Raw genomic sequence first — 12136 nt, 5'->3', positions numbered from 1 at the left:
TATATCTTTATTCGATTTCAACTTTATGGTGCACCAACTGGTTAATATAAGCCCGAATTGAATGGATTTTGGCACATACGAACGATTTTAGACTAGAAGAAAGTGTATCGGAAAAAACGTAGCTAAAGGTCCCTTATATATGTTTCATTCGATTTTGTATTTTACTCCCTCACACCCGTTACTCCCTCACAACGATATTTGGTGTCAGATATAGCATGGAAATAACTTTGCTAAATTTTATAAAGATCGGTTCAGATTTGGTTATAGTTCCCATATTTATATCTTCATCCGATTTCATGTTTATTGTGCCTAAAAAGTGTAATATCAGCTCAAATAGGATGGATATTGATGAATATCGGTTTAGACACAAATGCCTCCGTCTAATTTAGTAGAATACAATGGCTGAGGCTATTCAAATCATTTTTTATTTTAGTTCACCCTCTGAATATTTGGCGATCATCTTTAGCAGCACAAGGCTTCTATACGCAAGTCTAACTTATTGCAAAGTTTTTTTGAGGATCGGAGAATAATGCGACTTGTAAGGTGATTACAAATTAACAGGGGGACAGACATACGGATTCTTCTTTGTTAAAATCCTTAGAATGGTTGAAGCTCTAATAATCCTTTGACAAATCCTTGATTATGGTTTTAATAATCCTTAGAAAATCTCTTTAGAAAAAATCCAGGATTCCAGGACTCTTACATCATATATTACAAGAGTTATAATTATTCAAAATGTTGGCCCTTTGTGGGGGGAGGTCTGATCCTACCATCTTTATAACAGATCTTGTGTTGATAAAAATATTCAGATGTACCAAGTTTGTATGGAAGCGGATGTTGATTTCGCGTTTTATGAGCTTCATGGATATTCAAAATTTCGACCCTTTGTGGGTCAGATGTACCAAGTTTGAATGGAAGCGGATGTTGATTTCGCGTTTTATGAGCTTCATGGATATTCAAAATTTCGACCCTTTGTGGGGGAGGTACCAGACGGAGTGGGCCGATATATCCTATCTTAACACCAGACCTGGGGTTAATAAAAATATTGATATGTTGTAAAATTTGAAGACAATCGGGCTCTTATAACAGTTATAATTATTTAAAATGTTGTCCCTTTTAGGGGGAGGTACTTGATGGAGTGGAACGATATCGTCCATTTTCGCACCTAATCTAGCACTGATGCAAATATTAGGATTTGTAGAAATATTAGTTGGAGAAAAATCGGATTATTGTTTCTCATTCTGTGCAGAAAATATATTTTTTGAAAATTTCCAACTTTTGTGGGGGAGGTACCAGAAGGAGTGGACCGATATATTTCACTTTAACACCAGTCCTTGTCCTTTCCTTTTATAAGAGTTGTAATTATTCAAAATTTTGATGTGGACCGATATTGTCCATTTTCGCACCTGACCTAGCACTGATGCAAATATTAGGATTTGCGCAGTTTGGTCAAAATTGGATTATCCTTTTTGTTTCTGTGCAATAAAATATTTTCTTTGAAAATTTCGACATTTTGGGGGTACCAGAAGGAGTGGACCGATATTGCCCATCTCCGAACTCGATCTAAGTTTCACAAAAATATTACGATATACCAAGTTTGGACTAAATCGGATACTCCCTTCGAGAGTTATCGTGCGCACCAGCCATACAGAAAGACGGATGGACGGACATCGCTAGATCGTCTCCAAATGTCCTGAAACGGATTTGGTTCAAAGAGACCTAGGGTCTTCAACTGTTATTTCGAAGAGGCACGTTTTGGCCGTATCAAAAGATATATATCCTCTCTAGCCATATGGGTGAGGGCATAATGAAGGATACTAGCTTTTAGAAAAATCCTAATAGTCTTTGAAAAAAGTCCACAATCTTCTGGTTCTGCAATAAATCCTTAAAAATAACACCTAATACACTTCATGGAAAATCACATTTTTTTAATTTTTATAATCCTTGGAAAACCTCAACAAATATAGCTCTGCTTACCCGCACTTATCCTATTTCCATGGATTCCTATTTTATTTCATTAATTTTTCCCTTTTTGCTAACCTTTGCCGTCACTCATTCATTCGTTCATTGAATTATCTGTTCACACATTTCCATTAACAATTTTTTGCTCGAGAATTTAAATGAGTTTTCGTTGCGTTATTTATATTTTACGGTTTTTCGAAAATTTTCATTAGTGAAATTTGTTTTCTCGTGTTTTTCTTGCTCTCCCTCTTTTGAAATAAATAAAAACTAAAAAATTGTAGGTGTTTTTCTTGCCAATGGTATTGAGAAGTAAAACAAAACAAAACAAAAACATGAAAAGACAAATACAAATGAAAAGTTGGAAACTGGATTACCAGCAACGAGCTGCTGCAGCAGCAGCAAAAGAAGAAGCCGTAATAAACAAGCGTCGTCTACTAATCAAACATACCCGAACATTTGCATGCGGTGAAAATACACGTGAAACAGAATTGTAAATGGATTTAACCAGACCTCCTTCGAGCGTCAAAATGCCAAGTGGTTGGTGGTTATCCATGCCAGCTGTAGTCGATGACGTCTGTTTTGCTGTGCTGCCTTCACCCCCGCCACCATCATAGGTTCTAGAGCCACCACCTCGGCTGCCGCCACTGTTCGCTCTGGCACCCACCTGCGGTATTTTGTAGAACAGCAAGGATACTTCATCGTTGGGTATGCGATGTTGAAATTTAATTGTATCTTCGGCTTTATTATGTACAGCCGAGATTACGGTAAGTTCATCGTTATCCAAGAACTCTAATATTCTGGCGGTTTGCTCGTCCAATGCCAGGCCTGTGGGTAGGCGGCCGGAGAAATATTCCACTGTAAATCAAAACAGCCCATGGAAGAGAGATAGAGATATACAAATCGGTGGCATTAGATACGTATGGTAGGTATGACAAACATACATACACACAGAGATAAACAATGAGCCCGTAAAGAACAAAGATGAATCTTGAGAATTTAGGTCAGTTTAATTAGAAGCCACAAATGTGGACAGCTCAGCTTTTGCTTTGGCAAAACAGAACAGAACAGAACAAAGCCGAGGAGTAATTAGTCATCTGTGGCCAAAAGGAGTTGTGTGGCTTAAATTTTAGGAACACACATATGCCACACGCGATTCTCCAGCTACTTACCTGAGGTGTTTAAGATGAATTTAGTTTTTTGGGTCATACTCGGCCCGGTGCTCCTTACGGTGGTAGAGTTTAAATTTTAAAAATTTTCCAAGGAAAATTTAAAAGTTTTTTCTCCGCTGCTATCCTTAAATAGCTTATGTATGAGTGTTTCTCGCTAAACTTGTTTGCTTAACAGGACTGGACTTGACTATCCAGCTGTGTTGGTGTCATGTGGCCTGTGTTGTCTGCTAGCCAGCCTGCCTGCCAGCCTTTGGCCTTGTTTCCCTTGGCAACCAGCCATATCCATTTGTTGCCATGGTTAACGTGGTTGTCCGGGTTTCACTCACCTGTTTGCCAATACATGGTCGGTGTTGTTGTTGTTATTATTATTGTTTTTGTTTGTTATTTGCCCGGTTTATTCATTCATTCATAGAAAAGTTGTTTGGCTTGTTGTTGCCGTTGTTGTTTACAAACAACAGCAACATTAACAGTCACGTGCTAAAATGCCTTTAGTGGTTGTTTTAATTTAATTGTTATCCTGGGGTTTCCTTTGACCGTCGACAACATCGTCATCGCCGTCATCATCATAGCCGTCATCTGTTGTTTGTTATTGTTGTTGTTAGTTTAGCCTAAATCTATTTGACTGTCGCTTTTTGACTGACAAGTGTCATTGAAAATGTGTAACGCCAATTTTAGCCTTTGGCGGATTTTAAATGGCAAGTTTTATACTTTTACCATTGCAGGATACGGGTACTTTTGGTTGGAGTTGGGTGTTAAATGGAATCGAATTAAAATCGATAGTTGCGGATTAAATGCAATTAACAGGGGGCAAAACAAGGTGATGTTCATCGATTTTAAAATGGTGTGAAAGGTAAATTTAAATTATTCATCGAATTTTTTAACAAGTTGAAACAGGTGTTTAAATTTTTGGAAAACTAGTTATATTACACAAAATTGAGAACATTCGCACCCGTTTTAGTTAAGTTCTTAAATCATTAATATTTGATGACCAATGAGGCCATACGGCCGGCTTTGACCGTGATTATGTGAAAGAGATTTTGTTTGATTTGAATGGTCTTCGTCGATCTTTAAATTAGCTTTTTGACACAGAACATCTCAAACATCATGTTTACAACACTGAGAATGAAAAATAGAGCTAAAACCATGGTACAATAAGTAGGTAGAACAGCTTCGTAAAACTACAAAAATACAGCCCAGATGTTATGTCCGCTTCCTGTCAGACTCTTTCAAAATTATTGTTTTCATTTTTTCATTTTTTTCCTCTTTTTTAAAATGACTGTCTGGAAAAATTAATAAAATGTCTGGATTTTTCTCTTAAAAATATAATCCTAACTGTTCAATCTTTCAATTTCATAGCTATACTGGTTAATAGCTTTAATGCGCGAGCCGCAATTCATGTGTCTTCCAATCATTGTTTTTAAAAATATTTCTTTTCATTTTTCAAAACAATTAATACATACACAAAATTGGCATAAGTCGGGCACACTAAGAAAAAAAAAAATGAAATCAGCTGTTAGCTCTACCTTACCTTTTTATTGTACCATGGCTAAAACTAAAGTTACGTTTGATAACCATTAAGGGATCGCAAATTGAATCACCAATGAATGTTTATACCCTCCACGATTAAAGTTGAGAGTATAATAAATTCGTAATATTATTTTCAACACCCCATTAAGTTCGTCATTCCGTTTGTAACTCATCGAAATAATCATTTTAGACCCAACAAAGTATATATATTCTTGATCAGCGTAAAATTCTAAGACGATTTAGCCCTGTCCGTCCGTCTGTTGTAATCACGCTACAGTCTAAACGAATTAAGATAAGAAGCTAAAATTTTACACAGATCTCTCTTTTGTCTGCAGGCAGGTCAAGTTCGAAGATGGGCTTTATCGGTCCACGATATCGTATAGTCCCCATATAACTGTACCCCCCGATATTCGGTATTTTGATGGTGTTACCCACACTTTTCAATGGAATTGTCTTAAAATCCAGACAAGTAGTTCCTTGTGAGTACTTCACCCCCTGAGAGAGAATTGTCTATACAGGTCCACGAAATCGTATATCCCCCATATAACGGTTCCCCCCGATATTCGGTATTTTTATGATTTTACCCACATTTTTCATGGGAATTGTCTGAAAATCCACACAAGGAGTTCCTTGTGGGTACTTTATACCTCGGCAGAGAATTATCTATATAGGTCCACGATATCGTATATCCCTCATATAACGGTACGCCCGATAGTCGGTATTTTGATGTTTTTAGCATTTTTTTCAACGGAATGGTCACAAGGGGTTCTTTGTACACAAGGGATTCTTTGTGAGCACTTCACCCCCTGAGAGAGAATTTTCTATACAGGTCCACGAAATCGTATATCCCCCATATAACGGTACCCCCGATATACGGTATTTTTATGATTTTACCCACATTTTTCATTGGAATTGTCTGAAAATCCACACAAAGAGTTCCTTGTGGGTACTTTATGCCTCGGCAGAGAATTATCTATATAGGTCCACTATATCGTATATCCCCCATATAACGGTACTCCCCTATATTCGGTATTTTGATGATTTTAGCCACTTTTTCCAATGGAATTATCTGAAAATCCACACAAGTAGTTTCTTGTGAGTACTTTACACGCAGACATAGATTGTCTTTATAGGTCCACAATATCGTATATCCCCCCATATATCGGCACCTTCCTATTTTAGATATTTTAAAGATTTTAAAAGAATTTTTAATGGATTTTATATTTTTTGAAAATTTTCTAATTTGTTCCAAATGGTGGAGGGTATTCAATGTTCGGCACGGCCGAACTTACTGCTTTTTTACTTGTTATACCTTCCACCATACTATGGAGGGTATATTAACTTTGTCATTCCGTTTGTAACACCTCGAAATACTCATATCAGAACCAACAAAGATATATTTCTTGATCAGCGTAAAATTCTAAGTCGATTTAGCGATGTCCCTCTGTCTGTTTGTCTATCCGTCTGTCTGTTGTAACCACTCTATCTTTCGAATGAATTGAAATAAAAGGGTAAAATTTTACACACATGTTTATTTTTCCAGTAGGCAGGTTAAGTTTGTAAATGGGCCATGTAGGTCTACGTTTTCACATAGCCTCCATATAACGGTATCTCCCGATATTCGGTATTTTGATGATTTTAGCGACATTATTCACTGGAAGTGTTTCAATTTTGGTATTAGAAGTTTGAAATGGATACTACGCCCTAAGACAGAAAATTGTCTATGCAGGTCTACGTCTTCGTATAGCCCCCATATAACGGTACCTTCCGATATTCGGTATTTTGATGATTTTAGCGACATTATTCACCGGAATTGTTTCAAATTTGGTATTTGAAGTTCGTAATGGATACTACACCCTAAGACAGAAAATTGTTTGTGCAGGCCCACGTCTTCGTATAGCCCCCATATAACGGTACCTCCCAATATTCGGTGTTTTGATAATTTTAGCGTCATTATTCGCCAGAATTGTTTTAAATTACGTATTTAGAGGTCTGTGAGGGAACTACACTCTGTGACAGAAAATTGTCTATGCAGGTCCATGCCTTCGCATAGGCCCCATATGTCAGTACCTCCCTATGTTCGGCATTTTGACGATTTTATGTACAATACCCACCGAAATTGTTTGAGATGTAGTATTTGAAGTTCGTAATGGATGCAACATTCGTGCGAGAAAATTGTCTATGCAGGTCCAGGTCTTCGCATAGCTCCAATATAACGGTACCTTCTTATATACGATATTTTGATGATTTTAGCTATATTATGCACATTTTATTTTAAGTTTCGAATTTGAATATGGTAATGGCTTATGACAAACAATACCTCTGTAGGTCCACGTCGTATAGACTCCAATATAACGGCTATATTTGGTATTTTTAAAATTTTAAGAGATTTTATTTTGGATTTTATTTTTTGAAAATGTCCAAATTCGTTCCAAATGGTGGAGGGTATTTAAAGTTCGGCCCGACCGAACTTACTGCTTTTTAACTTGTTGAGCATTCTAAATTGATTTTATGAAGTGTTTTTATCCGTCTGACTGTCTTCCGTATGTCTGTACCTCAGATGTATCTGGATAATTTGTATTTAAATCGGCTGTATAGGTCCAAATTTAAGAATCGACCTCTTACAACTCTACCCATCGTCTTTTGTCAATTTTAAATTAAGGGGATTTCATTAAACCAAATTTTTTATGGGTCCAGTACTTGCTATAGGCCCCATAGAACGGTTAATGCTGATTTTGGATACTTGAAAGGATTCTGTCTTTTTTCCAACCACGTGAGTTCAAACTTGATATATCGACTTCCAATTTAGTATAATTTCTTTTCCAATCACTTTTTCGATATAGGTCCTCTATTTTGTATAAATATTATATAAGCATAACTTATGGATTTTTTAAAAATTTTTGTAAATAACTTCCTGACAGAAAATGGTGGATGTTTAAGAACCGGTTGACCGGAATTTTTGGATTTTTAAATAATATATTAAAGATTTTCTGGCGGAAAATCGTGGATTTTCTAAGAATTATTGTGAGGGACCTTCTGACCGAAAGTCGTGGATTTTCTAAGAATTTTTGTAAAGGACGTCCTGACCAAAAGGAACTTTAAACCGAAAAACTGGAGTCTTATGAATAACCTGCTGAATGACTTTACTGATTAAAAGTTGTGGATTTCGGTTGATTTTTGAGGATTACCAATTAATTCTAAACTTTTTGGTGAGGATCTCCTGAAAATCGTGCAATTATTTTTTTATAGTTGTGTTTAAGGATCATCGTGGATTTTCTAAGGATTTCTGAAAAGGACCTACTGACCGGGAGTAGAGGATTTTCTAAGAATTTTTTTTTTTAAATGCCCCCTGAGCGGAAGAATTGAATTGACTAAGAATTTTTGAAAAGGACGTCCAGACCAAGGATCTCCTGAAAAAAACGATGTTTTATGAACCAACAGGGTGAGTGTCGTCTATTTCTTTTTAGAATAATTTTTATACACTTGCTGAAAAAAAGTCATGAATTTTGGTTGATTTTTTTGAGGATATTCCAACTAAGTATGTTTGAGGACAATCGTGGATTTTCTAAAAAATTTTGTAAATCACATCAAAAAATAAATAAATAAATAAATAAATAAATAATTGTATGAACCATATTTAAGAACAAGCTGACCCAAAATCGTGGATATTGACCGATTAGTTTGAGTATCTTCGAAATTTTTTTAAAATTTTCTTAAACATCTCCTAAAAATCGTTGAATTCTTAAGAATTAAGTTTAAAGGACCTCCTAAATAAAAAGAACTTCCCCAACAAAAGGACCTCCTAACCAAAAACTGGAGTCTTATGAACCACTTCTTCGGAAGTAGTCTATTTTTAAACCTTACGTCACATAGCGGTAAGACTATTATGTCTTTGTGCATTTGTTTGAACATGGAGAAGGAAGCGAGATAGACCCATAGTTACTTTTGAGAATCCTCATAGAATAGCTTTCGATTTATGCACGTCAGTCTGTCCGTTCGTCCATGTATTCTTGTGAACAAAATCCAGGTCGCATTTATTATCCGACTAAGATGAAATTTTCCAAAACAATATTTGTTTGAGCCAAGGATGAACCCTATTGACATTGGTTAGAATCGGTTCAAATTTAGATATAGCTCCCATATATATTTGTATAATTGTGCACTAAATGGCCAATATCAGTCCAAATGACCTCAATTTTGGCACATCCAACTGAATTCCGTCTAGACATCAAATTTGGTGAAAATCGGTTCAGATATAGGAATAGCTCCCATATATATGTTTCATCCGATTTTGTATACAAGTCCCTCATACCCGTAAAATGGTCTGAACAACAATGAAATTACGGAAACACCTTTGTTGAATTTTATAGAGATCGGTTCAGATTTGAAAATGACTCTCATATATTTCTTCATCCGATTTCACTTTTATTATGCCTAAAAAGTGTAATACCAACTCAAATGAAATGAATTTTGATGAATATCGATATTTACTCTCTCAATTTTAGTAAAAATCAATTCAGAGGAGGATATACCTTCCATATGTAATTTCCGATTGGATTTAAATTAAAACTACATAAAATCCATAACACACATTCAAAAACGACACAAGTTGGTATTGTTTAATTCTCATAAATTACCCAAAGAAACGTTTATTTGTTATGGGTAGCTCTACTAAATATGCAAAGTGGTGTAGGGCATCATAAGTTTGGCTCCACATCATGAGTTTGGCCTTTCCTTACTGGTTTTTTTCGTTGCGAAGAAATTCGAAATTTAAACTGGCTTCAGGATACTTTGCTCCCCAAAAGGAACTTTCCACCTCTAAAAAATGGACAAAGTCCCAATTCCGTTTAAAATATATAATTATTAATTAATTATATAAAACATTCCAAAAAGCGCATTTAACTCATATTATCATTTCACACCTTTTCGTAGTGGCCATAAAAACTAATCACTTCAAATTTTCATTTCAAAACGAAAAATCTTTTTAACTGCATTTCCATGCAAAGATGACACGGAAAAGTAAGAAAATGGTAACGGCAACAGCAACAACCATCAAGCCGTCAATCCGATGTGAAACCAAACGAAAACCATATAAACGTCATTAATTGAATTGAACTGGTCGAAGAGTGATAAAAGCGTTAAACACCATTATTTTCTAAGGAACGGAAAGGACAGGACAGGACATGGTGTCGTTAGGTTTCATGCATGCGGATTTGCGGGAAAACTCTTCACACACACATGCACGCTCACACAAACATTGTTGTCCACCTTGAAAAGAGCAACATACAAGAGATAAAAAGTCAAACGTCTAAACAGGACTGAAGGCTACGGACAGTGTGCCCTGTGAAGGGTGGTCAGGCATGAGGTGGAATGATTTGTCTTTATTTAAGAGAAGCCACTGTAGCAAAAATGAAATGAAAAGTAAAGAACAAAAAATACGCCATGACAACTTAGATTCAAGTCAAGTGAATAAAATCCTTGCCGTGATATTTGCTCTTAGCTAAACTGGGTTCTTTCATGTTATTCCTTTCATCTCCATCCGTTGTTATGCTTTTCCTCTTTTTCCGGAGGTTTCCAAAGTGGAAACGCACGTAACATGTGGCATATTCACTGCATCCTCTACATTTTACCATAACCCACATAATCAAGTTGGACATATGGTGATGGAAAGGAAACACAGGAAAAACGAGAAAAAGAGGCAAACTGAAAACTTTCAAACCCACTACCTCCACGTCAAGGTGAAAACTTTATCAGGAATAAGAAGGCCAAAAAAAAGAGGGGGATCATAAAAAAGGCAACTCAATATCAGAAAATGTGTTGCCATAAATGGTTGTCACATTTTTGGTCAGTTTTGAAACGTGACTTTTTATTAGAATTGTTGTTAGGAAAAATTTTCACACTCACACACACGCTCTGGGATACCCACACATTCGCTCACGCTTGTGGATTTAGTTGCGGTTCTGTGGCTGCAAAGTAATAAATCATAAAATGTGTCCGCATCACGCATCGCTCCTGCAAATTGATTTGTAATAAATATCAAATGAAGTTTGATTGAAATTGTCGGTTTAGGGACAGTTTCGATTTTTTGTTGGTTTTCGAGAATTGTGGAATAATACACAACAATTTGTCTATTGATACCACACGATGGAATGAATGAATGTATTTGTTTTAAATGTGGATTTTTTTTTAGCTAAACTCTTTTTTACAAAGACCATGAATAGGCAAGGGTGATTTTAGAATTTTTGGGAACTTAAATGTTCATTAAAGTTCAAAAGAGAAGTTCTATCGATGAAAACCTGTAACAACATTGCCAACGAAGGTACAGAAATTCTTAAGAAAATCTCCGGGCCATATAAGACTTGTAGAAGTCTACTATCCGGAGAAGACCTACAGCAGGTTTTCTATCAACAAAAGATCTGTGTAAAATCTCCTAGCCATGGAAGGTCTTCACGGCATAGCCATGACCTGCAGACGGTTTTCTTGTATGTTAGACCTGAAAAATGTTTTCAAACCATCGAAGACTTGCTGAAAGTCGTATAGCCATAGAAATCAGAAAAATGTCTTCTAACCCTAGAAGACAAGCAGAAGGTCTTCTAGCCATAGAAGACCAGCTGGAGGTTTTGTAGCCATAGAAAAAATTTAGAACGTATTCTTATCGTTGTAGGCATAGACGACCTGTAGGAGGTCTTCTAGACATAGATGACCTGTAGAAGGTCTTCTAGTAATGAAGACCAGAAAAAAAGCCATAGAAGACTAGCAGAAGATCTTCTAGTCGTAGAAGACCAGCAGAAGTCTTCTACCCAAATAAGACAAGCAGAAGACGTGTGGAAGATCTTGTAGTCATATATGACCTGCAGTATGTTTCCTATCCACAGATGATCTGTAGAGGGTCTTCTGGTAATAAAGATCCGATTTTTTTTAAATAAAAGACTTACTGAAGGTCTTCTAGCTGTTGAAAACTTGTTCTGTAGAAAGTCTTTTAGCCGTAGAAGCCAGAAGAAGCTCTTCTAGTCGCAAAAGTCCTGTAGAAAGTCTGCTTGTCATTGATGAACTGCAGAAGATTTTCTTGCCATAGTTGATCTGCCGAAATTCTTCTAGCTATAGGAGTTCTCCTAGCCATGAAAGACTTGCAGAAGGCCTTCTACTCCTAAAACACCTACAAATGATGTCCTAGCTTTAGAGGACACGCAGAAGGAATTCTGTCTCTAGAAGACCTGCAGAAGAAATTCAGGTTTTGAAGCCAGAGACGACTTGCGGAAGACCTGCTTGTCATTGACGGTCTGCTAGCCACTTAAAATATGCAAGGGCCTTCAGGGCATAGACGATGGTCGTCCTGCAGATAGAAGACCTGCAGAAGGGCTCCTAGCCAGAAGAAGAAGACCTATAATAGGACAAAAAGAGGCCTGCAGAAATCCTTCTTCCCATAGATATCTTGATAAAGCCCTTTTATCTGTAAAAGAAGGAGTATAAGAACAGTA

At 36.5% G+C, this 12136-nt stretch overlaps 1 protein-coding gene across 1 annotated transcript in view; it reads right to left on the bottom strand.

Moving 5' to 3' along the window:
- Positions 1-3276, bottom strand: part of LOC101896414 (cytoplasmic dynein 2 heavy chain 1) — a 57890-nt gene extending 54614 nt beyond the window's left edge. Inside the window, exons 1-2 of the mRNA XM_059123904.1 lie at positions 3132-3276; positions 2411-2817 (exon numbers count right to left, since the gene is read on the bottom strand). Coding sequence (XP_058979887.1) covers positions 2411-2817; positions 3132-3168 — 444 coding nt within the window. The 5' untranslated portion in view covers positions 3169-3276. The remainder of the gene's footprint in view (positions 1-2410; positions 2818-3131) is intronic.
- Between the last annotated feature and the right edge of the window lie 8860 nt (positions 3277-12136).

This window comes from Musca domestica, unplaced genomic scaffold (assembly GCF_030504385.1).
Source record: "Musca domestica strain aabys unplaced genomic scaffold, Musca_domestica.polishedcontigs.V.1.1 26, whole genome shotgun sequence".
Taxonomy (NCBI): domain Eukaryota; kingdom Metazoa; phylum Arthropoda; class Insecta; order Diptera; family Muscidae; genus Musca; species Musca domestica.
The sequence above is the reverse complement of the archived record's forward strand: the minus strand, read 5'-3'. Positions and strand labels throughout refer to the sequence as shown.